This window comes from Podarcis bocagei (genome assembly GCF_964188305.1).
Source record: "Podarcis bocagei genome assembly, chromosome: 10".
In the NCBI taxonomy this organism is placed as follows: domain Eukaryota; kingdom Metazoa; phylum Chordata; class Lepidosauria; order Squamata; family Lacertidae; genus Podarcis; species Podarcis bocagei.
The window spans coordinates 32112943-32135076 of NC_138135.1; the positions used below are offsets into that span (position 1 = coordinate 32112943).

At 44.8% G+C, this 22134-nt stretch overlaps 2 protein-coding genes across 2 annotated transcripts; both read left to right on the plus strand.

The window, feature by feature from the left end:
- H1-0 (H1.0 linker histone) lies at positions 1-2265 on the plus strand. The gene has a single exon (XM_081211152.1). The coding sequence runs from the start codon at positions 451-453 to the stop codon at positions 1027-1029; it is 579 nt and encodes a 192-aa protein (XP_081067278.1). The 5' UTR covers positions 1-450; the 3' UTR covers positions 1030-2265.
- A 5853-nt stretch (positions 2266-8118) lies between these two features.
- On the plus strand, positions 8119-21002 carry GCAT (glycine C-acetyltransferase). The gene is made up of 9 exons (XM_081211122.1): positions 8119-8351; positions 11027-11157; positions 13078-13179; positions 14111-14257; positions 14394-14548; positions 15860-15942; positions 17338-17509; positions 18008-18129; positions 20568-21002. The coding sequence occupies exons 1-9, from the start codon at positions 8150-8152 to the stop codon at positions 20717-20719; spliced, it is 1266 nt and encodes a 421-aa protein (XP_081067248.1). The 5' UTR covers positions 8119-8149; the 3' UTR covers positions 20720-21002.
- Positions 21003-22134: the final 1132 nt, after the last annotated feature.

Sequence of the window (22134 nt, forward strand, 5' to 3'; positions counted from 1 at the left end):
TGCCTAGAGAGCCAGACGCAGAGCGGGAGGCACAGGCAGCAGCGGCGGCGGAGGAAGGAGGTGTCCAGTGGCGCCCCGGAGAGAGAAGCGGGGAAAGAGGGGGGCGAGCAGGGCCTGGGCCGCTGGACAGAGCTACGCCAGCGAGGGCTGACCGTGGCCGCTTGCCCGCGGAAGAAGCTGGTCAGGTGCACAGCAGAAGCCTGAGCCGGGAGCTCCTTAAGTTTCCGTGGGGGGCATTCGCTGGGACGGCTGCCCAGACCACACCCCGCCCGCAGGAGCCTTAAGGGGGGCGACAGCCACACTCGCGCGTGGTGTTGTTTTAAGCCACGAGGAGACTCTTTGAGGGGGGTGAAAAGTGTTGCTCCCCTCATCAACAAGGGAGGAGTCCCACGTGCACCCGTGGCAGAGGCGAAGAGCCAGTTTTCCTGAAGGGAAACTTCCAAAGCGAGGATGACCGAGAACTCGTCCACGGCACCTGCTGCCAAGCCCAAGCGGGCCAAGGCCGCCAAGAAGTCGACGGACCACCCTAAGTACTCGGACATGATAGTGGCCGCCATCCAAGCCGAAAAGAGCCGAGCTGGCTCCTCGCGCCAGTCCATCCAGAAATACATCAAGAGCCACTACAAAGTGGGGGAGAACGCCGACTCCCAGATCAAGTTGTCCATCAAGAGGTTGGTGACGACAGGTGTTCTCAAGCAGACAAAAGGCGTCGGTGCCTCGGGGTCCTTCCGCCTGGCCAAGGGGGATGAGCCCAAGAAAGCGCCCGTGAAGAAGGCCAAGAAGGAAGTCAAGAAGGCCGCAACACCCAAGAAAGCAGCCAAGCCCAAGAAGGCTGCTGCCAAGTCGCCGGCCAAGAAGCCCAAACCTGCGCCCAAAAAAGCCAAAAAGAAGCCAGCGCCTGCTCCAAAGAAAGCCAAGAAGCCAAAGACTGTCAAGGCTAAGCCAGTGAAGGCGTCAAAGCCTAAAAAGGCAAAAGCGTCGAAACCCAAAGCAAAGTCCAGTGCAAAGAAGTCGGCCAAGAAAAAGTGAAGTGCAAGCTTGGGACCTTCTTTCTTGGACTTTCTTCTTGACCTCTACTCTGTAAATAGATTCCTTCTTTGTTCTCTACTCCTTTCTATTGCAGCTTTATAAAAGACTGAACTATTCTGCCTATAATGCTTTCAATCGATAGCTTTTTTAAATGACACTCATCAATATGAAAGTCCCCCCCTTTTTTGGTTTGAATTTTCCCCCCCAATTAGAATTTTTAAAATAGATTTCTGTGTTCATCTTTCTTCTCCTCCCTCTTAAAGGTATGCAATACTTGTTTGTGTTTTGAGCATGAGGGAAGACCAGGTCAGATAAGGGAATGTTTTAGTGTTCCTATTGCTTGGAGATGATTTTTAGAAATATTTGAATTATGAAAGGGACTTGCATTGGATGACTTTCTTAGCCAAGGCCCTGAAATGGTGGGATTAAGAAAAGTAACTAATAGTGGAAGCCACCTAAAATGGAATAGGGTAACTTCATTTTTTACAGAACTTCAAAATTTCATGGTGGATAAGATTCTAATGTAACTGCATACATGTAGGATGATGTCTTTCTAGCCCTGGGATGGACTGAGATAAGCTTTTCACTGCTCTTTCAAGGGGAGGACTGTGCTGTTGTCTGGAGTGGGTGGTAGAGTTGGAGACAAGGAATTAAAATGAATCATGGGGCAGGGGGGAGATTCTCTATTTAAAATCATGATAGTTTGACCACAACAAAGTGGGGATAGAGTGAAAATTTAATTTCCTGTCTCTTTCCGAACAAGTCTGACCACTGTCTTGGTCCCTGCCAACTTCCAGGTGTTAACAGAAGCTCCATTCTTCCCAACCCTTCAGTGCCTATCCACAGCTTTTTGTGTTTAAAGTCTTGTGTCTGCAGTGCATCCTACACCTCCAGCAATCTTTATTTTTTTCAATTGTGGATCTTGAATGGGGGAGGGAGGGAAGAATGAATGTAGAGGGGGCAGACTTGTTATTGAGGTAACTTTATAAAGCTGTGTTACCATTGCTTAGGTTTGGGATTGGGGTTTTTCCCCATGAGGAGGGGGAATGGAAAGGATAATTTTCAGTACTCCCATTTTTATTTTTATTTTAAAAAGATATGCTTGTTTAAACAACGGAAGATTCTCATAGGACTGATAGCTGATTGTCCATTTTATTTTGTATGTGTAATTTTGTGCAAGAAGGATTTAGCTGTCTTTGTAATTTTAGAGTTAAAAATAAAATGTAAACAGCATAATGGCTTAGGTTTCCCACGGTGTACTGTCTTTTGCAATACAGCTATATAAAACAACATTGAAAATTCAGGCTCAGCTGTACATTCTCAAAATGGGACCATGCGCGGTTGATTCTGTAAAGTTTGAAGGGGGGAGAGTTCTGCATCAGTGAAAGTGCAATGGAAGGAAACAAACTTCTGTTGGTGTCTAAACTATGGGAACACTTTCTTGGGTTATTGTGAAGAATCTGGATGAATGGAAAGTTTCACCATGAAAACCTCCACATAATTAGCCACTAGGTGGCAGCCTAGCAAGGCATGATCTCACTTTACAATGGAAAAAAGGCAGTTAAGAAATAGTTGTGTGTTTCACAAGGAAAAGGCCAACCAATTTGCAAGTAGGTTCCTTAGTCCTATGCAAACTGATCCACAATATGTGGCAAGCATGTTTCAGCAAATGCAGTGATTAAGTGCTATGGAATGTAAATGTATTTGTGAGCACAATAGACACGTGCATGAAAATACAACTGTCAATTTCAGTTCTACTTTTTAATTTTTTCAATCTTAAATTCTCCACATTTCTGCAGCAGTTTGGTGTTGTTGTTGTTGTTTTTTTAAAAAAAAACCTCATGAAAAGCCACCAGCATTTTTAATTTCTCCTAATCACATTTTTGTATTCAGCTTTAACCAATGTACACTTTTCTTTTTTGCAATGAATTGGTCATATGCAATTTTGTATGTTACTTCCATGGATATGTTCATTTTTATCCACACTTTCCCCTAATATATGCATTTTTGCAAACAGTTTGCTTGGAGAACTACATTACAAAATTCAGATAAGTATGAATTTTGAAGGATGGCTGTATTTCAGTTCTTGTATCATTTTGTAAAGTGTCAGTTCAGTAGATTACACTTTTAACGTTAAAGGAATTGAATTTCTCTCCCCTCCCTACCCAACTTTGCTCCTTGAGGTGTGTCCATTATGTGTTTAAAACAGTGCTTCATTCTAAAGTCCACATGGCAAATACACTTCCCATCCAAACACTGGTTTGCCACTATGTGGTGTTCTTATACTTGCCCACTTCACTGAAGATAATTGTGGGGGAGGGGAGCAGTTACTTTTCTGTTGCATAGTAACACAGTGAGATGCCCCAAGGCCCATGCTGGTCTACAATTACTGTTTCGAGTAAGAATAAAGGACAGCATACATGGGAATGCAGGAAACAGATTTACAGAATGAATGCATCGGATCCCTTGAAATGCCCGTGAAGTTCTATGAAATTAAAATCAATGAAATATGTGTGGCATGCTTATAGATGGAAATTTTAGGTGGGAAAGGGACTTCTCTGCTGATCACCATATTACCACTTCCCCCATGTAAAACTAGGTCCTATCCAAATTCAGAATTTTGGTCCATTTAACTTTGGCTGTCTACACATTACTGGCTTAAACTGCAGCTAAACTGTTATTTCAATTGGGATTGAAGCTGGTTTGTGGGGAAAGGCATCTAAAGGTACTTGATTTTAACAAATTACAGGTTACATGTGGATTGTGGTTAATGCTGTGCGTACACCATTTCTCCAGTCGGTGATGGGAGCACTGGATGCTCAGTAAACTGGTGTACATAGCCTTAGTATTGTCTACCCTGACCAATACAGACTTGTCAAGTTTTCATAAAGGGGTCTTTTCCCATCCCTAGTTGGAGAGGCTGAGAACTAAACCTTGAGACCTTCAACATGCAGAGTTCTCCACACTGATATCCTACATGCAGGGTTAGGAGCTTCACGTGGTTTCCAATGTGGGGTTCCATGCAGGACCCACCCTGTGGAATATGTTGGATGCTGATGTGTGTCTGCATGTTGTGTAGTGCATCCACCACAATCTCGTAATGCACATTTTCTCATCTGCTTGTGATGCAGATCAGGTACGTCCATGTAAAACCACTGCCTCAGGCCAGTGCGCTTGTTAACTGCATTTTGCTAGTCTTTGTAGTGCACTGTTATGTGCAACATCAGGGCCAATGGGTGCTGATCATGGTGCAAGTTTTGTGCAACACTCACATGACAGCGCCCTCATAAAAATGCCATCCCATGCTGTTTTCTGTTCATTCCACATTTTCTCCAGAAAATTTGATAAGTGAAAACAACCAAGGGAATGATAAATCTGTCTTGAATTGTGAGTAGGTGTATGGGGCACTGTTTTGATGAGGCTGACGTGCAGACACTGAACAAAATTTGCATGCATGAACAGCTCTGAGTCCACACTATACTGCCATGTTGAAGGTCCCAGTGTCACCAAGCAGAATGCAAGCCTGCGGACAGAACACAAAAGATAGTTTCAATTTGGGGCTCTATTCCGATAACGTTCTTAGTGTCATTTTATAAGTTGAGTTTCGAAAGTTGGGTGCCCAGGCTGTGCCTGGAAAAGGCACGAGAAACCCTACTCTATGACAAGGAAGAAACTGCAGGCAGCTGTCTCTCCTGTAGCAAGTGTTTATGGCTAGGGCAGCCAGAGACAGACAAAGTGAGCAGATTCTGGCTGAGTAGATAGATAGCTTGTAGCACAGGTTGGGTTGGGTAGTGGGTAAAGCTCAGGGTAAGCCAGTGTGGAATATAAAAGAAAGCTTTGTTCTAAAGCACAGCTGGTAGCTGTGGAAAACAGATGATCCAAAAAGAAAATTCAGTATATGTATCTCTGATGAAGAATTCTGTTGCCTCTCCCCCAGCTCTCTGCCCAAATCCTAATCCAGTTTGAGATTTTTGAGATTTCCAATGCTTGCATTTTCAACACAAATCTATGGCTTAACTAGTAAAGGCCACTGCGTACTCTAAATATACAGAGATTGGATTGGTTTCAGTTTGTGCTGCTACCTTTTATAATGAGTTATTAATCCATTATTTCATTGTCTAGTAACATAATTTTGTGAGCAAAATCCAGAGTGACAGTGGTGGTGGTGTTACTATTAAAATGTTTTTTGCCTTCATGCAAGCTCCTAGGTTGACTTACAGAAGCACACTTAAAACAGAATTTAAACAATTAAAACCTATAAAGAGTATATTAAAAGTAGCAAAGGTTTATAAGGAACTGCAATTATTATTTTTTAATGAACGGGGATAAATTGGATTTAGGCTGCAGTCTTAACCCTATTCACTGGGGACTGAACCCCATTAAATCCAATAGGACTTACTTCTGAGCAGATGTGGTTAGGATTGCATTGCAAATTAAACCACTGCAATACTTTGCCAGCACATTGCACACATTTATACAAACAACATCCACATAGGTGTGATGCCGGAATCTTCTGGGAATAGTCGCAGACAAGGACTCAGACTCTCTGAGCACTTTTAAAAGAATGAAGAAGGAAAGAGGCAAGCAAATGTGAGGTTGTGTAACTACAGAGTAGGGAAAAACATTCTGCCAATGCTTCTGTGAAAGGTGGGAGAACAAACAGCTAGATCATTCATTATCAAATTTAAAAGATGGGAAGAAGGTGCTGAAGATCCCAGGCTAAGCTTCAAGTCAGTTGACTCCATAAATTTCTTCCAGACATACAAATTTTATAAAATTAAGGATAATTTTCATTGCCCTGCCACTGATGCCAATCACATCAATTATTCAGTACTCTGTCACCAACAGCATTCACCTCTCATTGTTCTGATCATGTGACACAATTTTTAAAATTCCCTCATTGGCTTTCGGTCTGTTTCTGCATCCAACACAAGTTCCTTGTCCTTCTCGTCAAAGCCATCTATGTCCTCCTTGCCTCTCTCTCTGCTTTTATGTTCCAATAAATCCCTGCCCTGTGGTCTTCACTTCTCCAGCCCTCCTCCTCCACATTGACCACCATCCACAGCTTTCCAGCACACTTCAAAGACTGCTTTTTGTCCCTTACTGACCCAAGTGCCTCCTTTGATTAGCTTTTTTTAAAAAATGTAAGCTCCTTGTGGCAGGGACCTGTCCATCCACTGAAGTTGAATACTGAAAGATTCAGGACAAAACAGACAGAGGAAAGGCACATAGTCAAACTATGGAGAAAGCTCCCACAAGATGATGCGATGACCACTAATTTGGGTGTCTTTAAAAGAGGATTAGACAAATTCATGGAGGATAAGGCTATCAATGGCTACTACCCATGTTGGCTATGTTCTCCCTCTACTGTCAAAGGCAGTATGCCTCTGCCTGCCAATTGCGAGGAATCACAAGTGGAGAGAGTGCTCTTGCACTCAGGGCCTGCTTGGGAGCACCCTTGGGGTATCAAGTTGCCCTCTCTACGGACAGGATGCTGAAATAAATGGGCCTTTGGTCTCATCCTGCAGAGCTATTCTTATATGCTTATGCTCTGCACTTTCTTAAGCACTAATGCATGTGTCATGAGTGCACACCCCCCCTATTATTTTATGTGCTGAACTAGGCACTTCAGTTTCTATGGAACCCACATCTGAAAGCGTCAAACTTGTCCACCAAACCTCCCTGTCCTCCTTATACTGTAGTTCTCATTTATTTCTATCCAACCCTGCAAGCTCAGGGTTTCTTCCTTCCCATTTCACCTTCTCAACCACTTGTGGTAGGTTAGGCTGAGAGATAATGGTGACCAATATTTCCAAGCAAATTTTTGTCACTGAACAGGAATGTGAACCTTTCCATATGCACACAGTCTAGCCTAACTGTGGATATCTGAAGGTGGGGCCAGCAGTGCAACCTGGCTTCCAGTAATCTCTCTTTCCATGGGAGGAAATTCCCCTTTTAGAAGTGCATTGTTTCATTAAAATTAATTCATAATGAATGGACACAGTATAAATCAAATGCGCTCTAACCTAGAAGTATACATATTATATATTAATATATACTGTAGGTTGGTAATAGGTGGAGGAACAGCTTAAACATTCCAACAAACAGCTAAAGCCTACTGCCCCAGAACAGAGCCTCAGATCTCTCCCTCTCTAGCTTACTTTCTTTTTCACAGACCTAAAGCACGTCATCCTTAGCTAGGGTGCAGGTGGCAGGGGGTCAGAAAGACATATGCCCCTTTCAGGACCTTCCTGGTGTTTCCTAGCCAAGCCAAACCCATGTAAGCAGCCCTCTTAGCTCCATGAAATCTCTCCGGTCGAAACCTCCAATCTTAGCCACGCTCTTTTTGTCCCTCATCCAGCCCTAGGCCGCTTCTAGACATCGGCGCAACACCTTTTCTGCCGCAGGTCCTGCTGACCGGGCCGTAGGAAGTCAGGCCAGTTCAGTGGCCCATCTAAGCTCAGTACTGCGGACACTGACCGGCAGCAGCGGCTCTCCTGGGCTTCATACGAGAGAACGGAGTGAAACTGGAAACCTTTTTCCTTCCAAAGCACCTGCTTTGCCGCCGGTATGGAACTTAAGACCGAACAACTATTAATTTATTTTAAAATTTTAGATCCGGTTTAAACAAAAAAAAAGAGCGTGGGAGGCGGGAGGCGGTAATAAGCATTTGTCTTCTGCACACAAAACGGTCCCGACCCGGATCCATGCCCGCGGTTCGCATACGGGGGAAATGTCCCATGGAAGCGAATGACAATCCTCCCCCAAGTATAAATTGAAGCAGGGTGTGGAGCTGATAGATAAGGGTGGAGAAAAGGGTTAGTCCGAATACACCACCGTAAGGTCCCGCTCCACTGGAAGCTTGCGTTAAAAATCATGGAAACTTACAAAGAAAAAAGCAAAGCCGTGAAAGTCATATCCACGAAGCTGAGAGCATCCTGCAATTGGCACCTCTTCCCGCAGCCCGCGTCTTCTTTTCTGCCCCTTTAAATGAGCTGCGCCGCCCATTGGTCGTGCTTCCGCGGAGGCCTGATTGGCTGGCTCGGCCTACGCCTCCAGCGACCTGCCTCTCGCCTCTTCTTCTTCCTCCTCTCTTTTGCTTTGCACGCGGAGCTCGGCGATGTGGTGGTGCAGGCACCTCTTGAGGACCCCGCTTCCTCCGGGCCTGGGCAGCCCCTCCCGGGCCCAGTCTGCCCTGGCGCAGCTGCAGCAGGTGCTGGAGGGGGAGCTCGAGGGCATACGCGGCGCGGGCACCTGGAAGGACGAGAGGGTGATCACCTCGAGGCAAGGACCGCGCATCCAGGTGGAAGGCAGCCGCGGAGGTAGGTGGGGTGGTGGGCAGGCGGGAAGGCATCCCGCTGGAGGCAAAATCCCGGGGCGGGGACTTGGATAGGAAAAAGAGAGCTTCGGCTGGAGTTGCCTTATTATTATATTAAATTAATGAATTGAATTTTGCCAGTCGCTTTATCATGCCCAGGGCAACCTAAAGCGACTTAACAACCAAAACAGACAGACAATAAACCCTAAATACAGTGCTTTTTTTCCTAAAAAAAAGGTTTTGTTTTCTTTTTCATAATATTTTTATTCACTTTCCAATACAAAATTATAAAGTCCATACAACTTAGTTACATCCCATTTCTCCTTGTTGACTTCCCTCAACCCATCTGATACAAAAAATGTTCAAGGATACTCTCATTTTCCTACTCATATTGAAATACTGCCCCTCAATGAGGCCAAACTTAAATTTGCAAAATGTTTAGGGGTATGCTTCCCCCCAGAAAAAAGCACTGCCTGCATAGATACATTAAAACCAAGAGGAAAGAGATTAAAACATTGCACTCACTTCTAAAAGGAAACAGGTACCGGTAGTTAAAGGCCTGGTTACGGGGGAAAGTTTTTGCCTTAGGCAAATAGGATTCCTTTTGACAGCTCCAAGAGAACATGGCCGCCTTTCTTCCCCCTTCCATCAGGGTTCCTTGGCCTGTTAAACTTGTTGAACTTAGGTGCTGGTTATAAGGAAAAGCATCATGGCTCCTATTACCCTCAGCAATGTAATTTATCTAGTGAGTGCTGCAGTTCCACTGAGCTATGCAGAACGAAAAGTATATTTGCAAACAGGTGTTGGCTAATAGCCTGCTCACAAACAAAAAGGAGGAAGGAAAAACTGACACAGGGCCTGAATGCTGTGGATTAAGCTTGTTTCTGTTTTGCTATTCATCTGCCTTGTGAAACTGATGGATCAGCTGGATCCAACCTTTTAAACAATACACTCATCCCCTACAACTACCTCTTTTCCTGTGCCCCAATCCATGTTTTCACACTCTTCAGGCACTGTAAAAGCCCTCCCTTCCATCAATATGAGTTACCATTCTCTAACTTCAGCCACGGCTAGACTAATAACACTGAACTGATTTTTTTCCCCCAAACGTAAAGCGATTTCCTTAAAACTGACTTGATATGAAAACTAATCATGTCTATAATAGCCTATTATATAGATTACTAAGTATTATTTATTCTTACAAAATGAGCCACAATTGTGAGAATATATATTGTTGTAATTGATATAGCCAGTAGAAACTTAGCATATGTTTGATGGAACATTCCTTAACTGGACTGTTTCCATAGTTCTGATCCTGTGCTCAGTACTCTTGGTGTGTTTGTTTTAGCTCTTTAGCTCATGGAGGCTTGATTAGTTGACCTGGTTCCAAGTAGCGTTGTTAAACAAATGGAGAGAGAGTTTCAGTTCTGCTTTTCTTACCAATTGGCAGATCTTTTTGTGTAAACTCCAGAATTTTGACTTATTGCCTAATGTCTTTTGAGTTGAGCTGTCATTTTTGAGAAAAAGCTGTATCCTTTCCATTTAATTCATCAGGGATGAGGAATCTGTGGCCCTCCCAATGTGGTTTGACACAGTTTGCACCACCCTTAATAAGGAAGATTAGTCATGGTGGCTGGAGTTGATGACTGTCCAACGACATCTGGAGGCCACAGATACTTGACCTGTGTTTGAACTATGTAGCTGCTGCTCACACAAGCTGGGGTGGGGGGAACTTTGTGGAGCTCTGCTTTGAACTGTAATTTCTCATGAATCAAATTCTCCTCCTCCAAAGATTTCAAGCAGCCAGTTCTTTCAAGTTATCTGTACATTTCAAGTGGCTAAAAATACAGTGCGTTACATAAGCGCAAATTCTCAGCATCAAAAATGGGCTAGAAAGTTTGATTTGGGATTTTAACTTTAAATTCCTAGCATTTCAAGTGGGCATAGTGCTTCGTCACAAAGTAGGCATTTAATATCCTCGGTTTTACAAACATGTCCAAAGCTACCAGTAAATTGTTTGTTTCGTTTAATAAAATTTGCTGCTTGATTTGTAATAAAATCTCTCTCCCTAGCCAGCCAGCCAGCCAACCCTCTCCACCCCAAATTTCCTTAAGCTGGGTAAGGTAGGGTGGACATGGCATATGAGTATTGCAACAGCAGTGACTTCTTTTCTCATTTCCCTCTACAGAAGCATTATGCTATGAACACCACCTGACCTCTAGCTCCAACTATAGGGAAGAGACTATAACTGGGTGCAGTCTTCTCTAACCAGGTGCCTTCTGTATATTTTGGACTACAACTCCCATCTGCCCAAGAAGGAATAGTGAATGGTGAGAGATGATGGGAGTTGCAGTGCAAAATATCTGGGTATCGCCAGGTGGGGGGGGGGGAGGCCGGCTTGATGGGGGAACTCATGGTTTGCATGTAGAAGGCTCCAGTTTCAGCCCCCACCATCTCCAGTTAAAGGGATCAGATAGTGGGTGGTAGAGAAAACACCTGCTGGAGATCCTAAAGAGCATCACTGAAGACAGTAGAGAGCTAAATAGCCTGGCGTGGTCCAAGGCGACTTCCTATGTTCCTAGAATCAAAGTGAGAAATGTGCAACTACTTAAGAAGATGAATAAGGTAAGAGTGTGTGTGCATCGCTCGTTTGTTTCAACCTTCTTCTCGTTGTTGCAGATATCCTGAATTTTTGTGCCAACAATTACCTAGGATTGTCCAGCCATCCCAAGGTGATCCGTTCTGGACTGGAGGCCCTGGAGAAGTATGGAGCTGGCCTCAGTTCCGTCCGCTTCATCTGTGGAACACAAGTAGGGATGAGCAGGAGTGTTGCAAAGACCTAACCATATTTGCAGTGCAAGCGTCTGAAAATGCCACTGGCCTGCTTCAAGTAATTGCTTTGAGGGCAAGCTTCTTGATTAAAACTGCTATTGTTTTAGCAATTAAGGAAAAGCTCTGGCTGCATTGATGCTTTTTTATTAATTCACAAGCAGCTGTAATCCAAGGACTTTGCATTTTTGTGGGGGGGGAGGGGAGAAGGAAATTCAAAGTTCTGCATGAAGAAAACAATGAAAGTGTGTAGCAGTAATGATGCAGAATAAGCATATTTACATGTATTTGCATGCTATGCATAATTTTACACTTCTTATGGTTGTGGGAAGAAGCAGTAAGAAGAAACCACACAGGGCACCCTGTCTCCACCCCATAGCTGACTATTTGATATTATCAGATGTTACCCACACACTCTCAACATGTACAGGCTAGAAACATCACTTTAAGGGAAAAGATTCCCACGATGCGCAAGTTAACAATTTCTGCCCCTAGGCAGCTACACAGCCCCACCTAAAACTATCCCGATAGAATGACGATGCAGCTCCTCTCGGGGGAATTTTCTCATGTGTCTCAGAAGTGGCCCTGAACAACAAAAGACATCTTTCTAAGGCTTCAGTGCACCTTCATTGATGAAGAACCTGTCACCATACATAGGAATCAGCCTTTGAATTGAGTGCGGACACATACACCTTCCATCACCCACTCCCCAAGAAAAAATAATAATGGGAAGGATCACTGTACATGCCTATCCACCACCACACACACAGAGCTGCCAAACTTATCGGTACAGTGGTACCTCTGGTTATGTACTTAATTCATTCCGGAGGTTCGTTCTTAACCTGAAACTGTTCTTAACCTGAAGCACCACTTTAGCTAATGGGGGCTGCTGTGCTGCCGCTGCGCAATTTCTGTTCTCATCCTGAAACAAAGTTCTTAACCCGAGGTATTATTTCTGGGTTAGCGGAGTCTGTAACCTGAAGCATCTATAACCTGAAGCATATGTAACCCGAGGTACCACTGTATATCAATTTGCCAAGATACAACCTCGGGGGAAATGAATTTATATGTTAAATTTCATAGCTGGAAGCGGTATGTCTCTGCTTCCCATTTGCTGGGAAGCGCAAGTAGAGAGAGTGCTGTTGCGTTCAGGTCCTTCTTGCTGTCTCCCCATAGGCATCTGTTTGACCATTGGGGGAACAGGATGCTGGAATAAATGTGCTTTTGGCCTGATCCAGCATGACTCTCCTTATGGTGGTATTTCCACAGTCATCAAGATGTTTCTGGCAAGAAAGCTGGGCCTGTTTTGGATGGAGGGAAGTAATAGCCTTTCCCATATGCCTGTTTCAGTCAAGGTAGATCCTACAGAATAAAAGGTATAGTCATGTAGATTTTTCAGTGCTGGGCCCTGGGGGCAAGCAGACTGGCTAAAGAGGACTGGAGTACAGTGGTACCTTGGTTGTTGAACTTAATCCATTCCGGGAGTCCATTCGACTCCCAGAACCATTTGAAAACCGAGCCACGGCTTCCAATTGGCTGCAGGAGCTTCCTACACTTAATCAGAAGCCATGTTGGTTGTTCGGCTTCCAAAAAACATTTGCAAACCTGAACACACACTTCCAGGTTTGTGGCGTTCAGGAGCCGATTTGTTCAGGAGCCAGGCCATTCAACAACCAAGGTACTTCTACAAATCTTAGCAGGGATGGAACCCTGGAACAAAAGAGGATCCCAATTTAACTTTCAGTGTTTATAAATAAGTGATCTAGAATGTCTGGCTATAGCATTAATGATGACAATAATATATAATGTATTAAATTTGTTAGTTGCTTAATGAGGAAAAGAACATGTCTCAAAGCAACATAACAGGATAACCATTGGAATCTTCTGTGCTTTCTCATTAGAATATACACAAGGATCTGGAGGAGAAGATTGCCCGTTTCCATCAGAGAGAAGACACCATTCTCTACGCCAGCTGCTTTGATGCCAATGCTGGGATCTTTGAGGTTCATAGCACTTTGTGTGTAGGAAGTTGGGTGTTGATGGTTGGGGGGTGGTCAGTGGAAAGCATCAAAATCCCAGAGCAACTTTCTTTGTGACATATTTCTGGAGGGGTAGCCATGTTAATATGTTGCACCAACAGGGAACTAAGAATCTCACGGCACTTAGAAACTAAGCAACTTTATTATAGCATAAGTTTTTGTGGACTAAGGTTTACTTCATAATATGCATGGTTATCTTCAGTTGGCAGACATGCACAGCCACATACTGGGAGGTGTGTGTGTGTGTGTCAGTGAGGACAAAAGGAAAGAGCGTGCAATACACATAGTTCATGACAATTTTGTTAAAGTGGACTTGGGGAAGTTATGGCTCTTCAGATTCTGCTGGGCTACAGATCCCAATATCCCTGACTATTAGCCACACTGGGTGGAGTAACATCTGGGCCACAGGTTAGCAACCCCTGTGTTAAACTTCTATGTATCCAAAAAATCACACAGAGCATTCACAATGGCCATAATGGATAACACAAGCGTCACAACATAGTTATTTTATTTATTAGTTTATATACCACCTTTTTCTTCAAAGGGGCTCAAGGTAGTGTACATGGTTCTTGTCCTCCCCATTTCATCCTCACATCAACCCTGTGAAGTAGGTTAGGCTAAGAGATGGTGACTGGCCCAAGATCACCCAGTGAGCTTCATGCATGGGTGGGGATTCAAACCCTGGTCTCCCAGGTCTAACCATTATACAACACTGGCTTAAGTTAGATATCCCTTGTATTGGGAAAGAAAAATGCCACAGGACCCTTGTGGGCATTTTTTAATAGTATGTGGAGTAGCCTGTTATTTTAGGGAAGTATGAAACATCAGTTGTTAAGTGATGTATCTTAAGCAGGTGCTTGCTGTAACTATTCTCTCTGCCTTCCGGCACCTACAGGCTCTACTGACCCCTGAAGATGCAATACTTTCAGATGAGCTGAATCATGCCTCGATCATTGATGGGATCCGGCTGTGTAAAGCCAACAAATATCGCTACAAGCACATGGACATGCAGGACCTGGAAGCCAAGTTGCAGGATGCCCAAGTAAGTTGGTGCTGTGGCTCCAAAGCAATGTCAGATTGCTGCTTTCCCAAGTGTCCACCTCCCCATGAGCAATTTTCCTTAGGTTCTTGCTTACTTGGTCTCCATTGACCACATCCCTGCTCGCTCTCCTACGCAGAAATATCGTTTGAGGATGGTGGCTACGGATGGTGCTTTCTCCATGGATGGTGACATTGCTCCCTTGCAGGAAATCTGTAGACTTTCCCAGAAATACAAAGCCATTGTTTTTGTTGATGAATGTCATGCCACTGGATTTCTTGGGCCCAACGGACGGTAAAAAATATCAAATTATTCTATTTTGTCGCATTCTTTGTTGCTGTTGTTTTTAGCAAAGAAAAATTATCGCAAGTGATTTCTAACTATATAATAAAATTGTAAGGATGTTGTCAAGGTGCAGTTTGCTGCAGCCATGTGAGCTGCAGCAAGGCAGCGAATAGCATGTGGGCAGCCCAGGCAGGCAGGTGAATGAACAGGTGGTCATGGCAAACCACAGAGGAACACCAGGACACCATACTGATGCTGCTATTTTGGCCTCAGCAGGGTCAGAGACCGAGGAGGAGGGAAATAATCACAGAGCCAGATGGTTGCTGGAGAGTTGCCCCAGCCTGTCCTGCCTCTTGCTCTGTAGCTTACCTGTACTGGGGTTTGAGTGACCTGTAAGGGTGGGTTTGGCAAGGTTGGCCAAGTGTAAAGGGAGGGGGGTTGGTCAAGCATAGGAAGCGGGGAGGGAGGTTGGCAAACGAAGTGAGCAAGGGTAGCAGCCCTGAGAATAATTAGTCAGGATTAATTTTGTGCTGCTTTTTAGCTCCCAAAGTGGCACACCAGTGAAAATACAGTATCAAACACACTATATAAAACCCAGCGTTGCATTATAAGATGATAGTGACAATGATAATAATGACTTAAAATAGCAGAATATAAAGCAGACTCTGGGGCGAGAACAAAAGACCAATGGGATGGTTGAAGAAGAGTGATATCTTTTATGCCCTGGCTAAGTTAGCTCATAGCAGTCAAACAGGAAGCTTAATAAACCACACTGTACTTTTTTATGGCTTTTATGGAAGCCCCATTAACTGGCCTATGTTGTGGACCTCCTTGTAATCTTGTGATGTAAGGGCTGTATACAAATTGGATAAATAATAATATTAATGGAAAGAGGGCAAAAAATCAGGAAGGAGATTGCTTTGTCTTCAGTTTGAACTCAAGATTATGGTTTGCTGTTCTGTAACAAACCACAGTCTGTAAGCAAACAACAAACCATGGTTTAATCCTGGCTAGCAATTCGGGCTTCTTAGAAGGGAAACAAACCAGCTGTGGAGTCTGTTCCATTAGAGTGAATGGGGCACTGTCTCACCAACCTGCCTTACTATTTAGGTAGGTTAGGCTGAGAGTTGGTGACTGGCCTACATTTATATTCTTAGCTGTTTCCCAGACGACGTGCAGGCCGTCACAGCATTTCCAGTTGCTGGGGATGATGGGAGTTGTAGTCCAGCAGCACTGGAGGAGAAAGCTTCCCCAGCTCTGGCACAGACGAATGGGAGAATTCTGAAGCCTAAGCTAATAACAGTTATTTTCTCCTTGCAGGGGCACTGACGAACTCTTGGGAGTGATGGACCAAGTCACTATAATCAACTCCACACTTGGGAAGGCGCTTGGGGGAGCAGCAGGTGCAGTTGTTAACTTGTAGTACCCTAATTAGAAGTGTAGGGGAGAAAAATACATTTATTTATTTATTGTATTAATAACTTCTGCCCTGCTTGTCTTTCCAAACTCAGCACAGCTGACATCTTCTTCACCACCATCCATTTCCCAGAGCTCCCCCTGTTCATTATTCTTCTTCTCACTTCTCTTTCACAGAGATGGTTTGAGAGGCAGGTTGGTTATGTCATCTTTGAGCCAAAGCTAGAGAGGTTAGACACAAGGAACATCCTTGAATATGGGGGCAGGGAAAGTGAATACAGTGGTACATCGCAAGACGAATGCCTCGCAAGATGAAAAACGTGCAAGAGGAAAGAGTTTTCAATTTTTTGAGTCGTTCCGCAAGACGAATTTCCCTATGGGCTTGCTTTGCAAGACGAAACGTCTTGCGAGTTCTTGCGAGTTTGTTTCCTTTTTCTTAAAGCCCCTAAGCCGTTAATAGCCGCTAATAGCCGCTAAGCCGCTAATAGCCGTGCTTCACAAGACGAAAAAACGGCAAGACGAAGAGACTCGCAGAACGGATTAATTTCGTCTTGCGAGGCACCACTGTAGAGTCAAGAGAAACCACTGAGTTGAAGGAAGCCGTTTCAAGTAAAAATTGGAGAGCAGCAAAGTCCCCAGGCCCCAATTCTGCCTTGACTTTGGCAGCACCTGATACCTTAAAGCGCAGATTGGGAATCTCAGGCATTGGGGCAGAATGTGGCCCTCCAGGCTTCTCTGCCTGGCCCCTGGAACTCTTCGGAGGCAATGCCCCTCGTCTGGCCAGCCCCCTTCTCCGTAGACCACAGCCCTTACTGTCTCTGCTCTGTGCTCAAATGCTTTTGCCTGGCTGGAATATACCCTTGAACTGTGATAATGTATTTCACTTGCTTGGATGGAGAAGAGAGAGGTGTGTGTTTGTGTGTGTAGAAAACCTGTGTGTGTGTGTGTGTGTGTGTGTGTGTGTGTGTGTGTGTGTGTGGCTGGAATGCAGCCTGCTGTGTAAAGGTAAAAGCACATCCTTGGCTCTGCCCACTTTCGTCCCTCTCCCTGCCCCTGCCTTAAAGGAAGAGTGGTTCAGTTCTGTGCGTCTACCATTGACAAAATCCATTTTACAATCTAGAAGGGATTGCTCTAGAGCTGGTGTGAGGACCTATTGGCCCTCCCGTCATTGCTGAACGACAGCTCCCATCACCCCCAGCAAGCAGGGATGATGGCAGTTGTAGGGCAGCAACTTCTGGAGGGTCAAAGGTTTCCCACACCTCCGTTGGGTAGAGCAGATGAGCACAACAAATGAGCGTCTCCCTCCGCCCCCTTGAAGAGCACAGTCATCTATGGTGGCCCATTGGGGCCTTGAACTAACCTTGTCTTGCTTCTCTTTGCAGGTGGCTACACAACCGGCCCCAAAGCGCTCATTGACCTTCTGCGCCAACGTTCGCGCCCTTACCTCTTTTCCAATAGTTTGCCTCCTGCCGTGGTGGGCTGTGCCTCCAAGGCTCTGGATCTCCTCATGGAGAGCAATGCCATTGCACAGTCCATGGCTGCCAAGACCACACGGTAAGGGAGCCCGTCATTTATCTAGAGCATTTATACCCCACCTTTTGTTCAAATTGTCCTCAAGATGGTTTACAACCCACAGTGCGCGCCCCTTCTTAGGATACTCCATTTTCCTTCCTGGTTTTCCACCTTCTTTGGCCACTGAACATGCTGAACCCTCATTGGGCTTTTTTTGGGGGGGGAGTTTGCTCAGCTAGTCCCGTTCCCCCCGAAAGTACTATTTGTACTTTTGTACATCTTTTGGTTCCTCCAAATATACTGTCGTCTTCCTTTCATTTGTCACTGGTCACATTTTGACTTATAGCTGTCGGCACTCTACACACCAGTGCTTTATTAGAGGGTGTTATGTTTTCTGCTGTCAGAAGAGTTTCTGTGTCAGAATGGAAGCAAAATAGTACACAGTCCCTTCCACAGACGTAAATGGGAGAGGGAGGGAGTGCTCCGTAGAGGGGACAGGCAAAGCAGGTCCCACGCTGAAGGCGTTCCTCTTCCTTGCAGTTTCCGAAGCAAGATGGCGGCAGCTGGATTCACCATTTCAGGGAATGACCACCCTATTTGCCCTGTGATGTTGGGTGATGCCCGGCTGGCGTCCTTGATGGCTGATGACATGCTGAAGAGAGGTAATCAATGTGGGACAGGGGATTCTTCGCGTAGCTTATGATATCTTTGGGTGTTACTGCCTGAAAAGCCCTGGGATGGCTTTAAGAACTTTTGAGTTGGGAGGAAAAACCCAGAGACTCTTCTTTGCTTTGGAAGCTGTCACAATCGGTGTGGCTCTCCTTGTATCCCCATTTCATGTGAAGCCAATTCTGCACAGCAAGTAACTCAGGGAAGCAAGTAAGGGGAACTCCCAGGCAGCCTCTGAGGACAAAAGGAGGAAAAGCTGATGAGCTAATTCTTGCTTTAAGACACTGAGTGCATCTTTATATATATATTGTTTTGCATTTCAGAGCTAATAAAATTGGCTGGGCTGTTTTTTGTTTTGCTTTATATTGTGCATTATGCTATACTAACTAGCATTCTCAGCACTTCTTGTAAAATAGGTATTTAATAATACAGACCCTATTCCTGGTTAAGGCATGGCAATTCTGTCTTCAGATCCCTAACCTCCATGCTGTGTACCAGTTGCTTTACCATAGACACAGCATGGGACACTTATTTAAACCTCCTTTGTTTTTCTCCTCCCTGTCTTGACTCTTAAGTGTTCCTGCATTTCTCTTAATGATTTGGCAGTGGCATTATCCCCGATCCCCTATACCAGTGGTCATGAACCATAATCTGCCTGCCAATATGTGTTGCTGCTCCTGCTACTTTCATTTCAGAGACTGTTTTGAGAATGGGCCACATGTAGAGACTAGACCTCATGCCTCCAACCCCTGTTGCTTCTTGCTCTTCCTGTTCTGAGGGGTTACTCCAGAACAGGCAGAAATTCAATATACCCACTTGTGCCTCCACCCTGGGCGGAAGCTGTGTTGAATGCCATTTGTCGAACTTTTTGCTTGTTGTACACTGTTAAGTATAAGAAGGGCATCATAGTGCTGACTGACAAGGACAGCATAAAGCTGCAGCATTGAATCAAATCTGTTTGATCCATTTTTTAAAAAAATAATAATAATCTGCCATCTGAAAATAAGCATATAAAAATACTAAGTAATTGCAATTTTAAAAAACTCCAGTTGGCCAGTCTTAAGAGGCATTTCTGCTTTTCTCTCAAGTTCCTAAAACGATGTTTGCTACACATCCAAAAACATTATGGATAAGAACAGCCTGCTGGCATACTGTTCTCACAGTGACCAACCAGCGCTCTCCCCTCCTGCAGATTCCTGCTCCTTGATTCAGTGCTACTCTCCCCCTCTTCAACCCAGATTTGCTCAGTCAAGTGACGTCCCTCCAGAGCTGCCTTTCTGCTTTGGTTTCAATCACACCTTAACAGCAGCAGAAGTCCCTCTAAGCTGTCACAGAGCCACTCCTGCATCTTCCAACAGGAATTTCCCTGGCAGCTCTGTAGAGGGCAGCATTGTCTCCAGAAAACCATCCTGGAAGTTTGACACTGGTAAACACACACCCCTTATTGTACTCTTGGTCGCAATCCAGAGCTGGCCTAAGACAAGACCTGATCCAAGAGGTGCGCCATCTGCCACACTGGAATAAATCTTGGGCAGTACTAAACAACAGTCTGCAACCCAAGAAGTGGCTGGCTAGTTCAGAGCAGTATAGCATTGTCACCTTGCCAACTGCCTTTTTGGTCCTCCTGGGCTGTATGACAGCTAGGGTGATAGTCTGCAGTGCGAGAGGGTAGTGAAGGCAGCCAAACCAAGTCCTCTTACTTCTTAGCTTTCCCTCTGCCACCATGTGGATATCTTTATTTTCTCTGACTCTGGGTGCGTCCAACATGGTAAAACATCAAATATTAAAAACTTCCAATAATAATAATAGTAATAATAATAATAATAATAATAATAATAATAATAATAATAATAATAATAATAGGGTTGGGGACCCTGGTGCAGTTTCTGAGCATGTGGAGATTTGCTATTCTCAGCAAAACACTAAGAACATAAATAAGAGATTCAGGGAGTGGGGATCTGTCGCCTGCTTCCTGCAAGTTGCCTGGCAAGAAGCTTGCATGTGCTGTTGTACAGAAATATCTGCACAATGGAGATGGAATTTAACCAGTCCATTGATACAGTGTTGGGTTTTCTCCCGAGTGATGCTTAACAATCCGCATCAAATGTTGTAGATTCTCTAGGTCAGCCTGGCAGCGAAGTTCATGAAACTGTGGAAGTTAGTCAAATGTGGCATGCCCCCATATGAGTTACAGGGATGGATGATGATATTTTAATGTATTATTTTCCTAAATTGTGTAATCTTATATTCTTGTGATATATTTATTTATGCATTTTTGTGTGCTGCCTTGTGAAAGAGTTTTATTTATGAATCTTTGTTTATTATTTATTTTACTCATTTATTAAAGAAACAAAACAAGGTCTTGCTTATGCAGTTGATCTGCTGCCTCTGCTACACTCATCTCTCCCCCCCCCCCTTTCTCACCTGTCAGGCATCTACGTCATTGGATTCAGCTACCCCGTGGTGCCCAAGGGAAAAGCTCGCATCCGGGTGCAGATCTCGGCTGTTCACAGTGACGAGGATATTGATCGGTGTGTGGAGGCCTTTGTGGAAGTTGGCCGTAAGCATGGAGCCTTGCCTTGAATGGCTGAAGATTGTGAGCTGTAGGGTGCCTTTCGAACCCTGAAACCTGCAGGTGGACCGTGCTGCTTTTCAGAGAGGTGGTAGTGGCTTTGAAAAGAGGCGTTGCTCACATCACTTTTGGTGCTCTGTTGCCAGACTCTAGAACCTGTGCATTCTACCTCTGCTTAAGGAGGACCGCAATGTGCCTGGAGGAGAGTAATAAAGGTGATACTGACCCTAGTCTGAAGGAAGCTTTTTGTTGGTACAACACATCTGCTGAAATAAATTTGCTCATGGAGAGACAGTGCTGGTACTTTTATCTTGTGCATCAATGATGCATATTTGCCTTTGTATATATCTTGATCTGCTGATATTTCCCCCTCCCCTGCCCTGAAATGACGCTAAAGGCAGGAATGGGTAATACAATGAAAAGAGTTGGCTTCGGACCAATTTCCGTAGTGTCAAAAGTCCACCTACTTGGGTAGCTTTGAAAGGCGATTGTACAAATTCATGGAGGAGGAACTTATTCACAGCTATTAGTTATGATGACTATATACTCCCTCCAGAATAAGAATTTAAGAAGAGGCTGCAGGATCAGGCCAGTGGCCCATCTACTCCAGCATCCTCTTCTCATTGTGGCCAGCCAGATGCTTGTGAGAAATCCTCAGGCAGGTCCTGAGCTGAAGAGCATCCCGCTCTCTCATGGTTTCCAGCAGCTGCTGTTCAGCCCCTCCAACTCTGGAGGCTAGTAGCTATTGAGAGCCCATCTATCACGAATCTGTTCCTCTGCTAAAGCCATAAGAGGCAGTGTGGCTCTGAATACCAGTTGCAGGAGAACATAACTGGGGAGAGTGCTGTTTTCAGGTCCTGCTTCTCATGAGCATTTGGTTGTCTGATGTGGGACCCAGGATGCTAGACTAGAAGAAGAAGAGTTTGGATTTGATATCCCGCTTTATCACTACCCAAAGGAGTCTCAAAGCGGCTAACATTCTCCTTTCCCTTCCTCCCCCACAACAAACACTCTGTGAGGTGAGTGGGGCTGAGAGACTTCAGAGAAGTGTGACTAGCCCAAGGTCACCAAGCAGCTGCATGTGGAGGAGCGGGGAAGCAATCCCATTTCACCAGATTACGAGTCCACTGCTCTTAACCACTATACCACTGGCTCACTAGATGGGCCTTTGCAGCCAGGCTTTTTTTATGCCTTTAACTAGGCCCTGTAGCTGATTTTGTGCCTCATTTCTCCGGAGAGAACAGTCTGTCGTACTACCCAGTAGGCTCATCTCCAGGATCTAGAGCCACTGATCATAGTGGGACTCACTCCTGATTAAACATTCCTTGGACTGCTTTATATGTGGGCCCAGCTACTACCTCCTTTCCTGTCCTAGTGCCCTCTTCTTTTTCTTTGCTGCACCTAGTACCTGACCAATTGCCCTAGA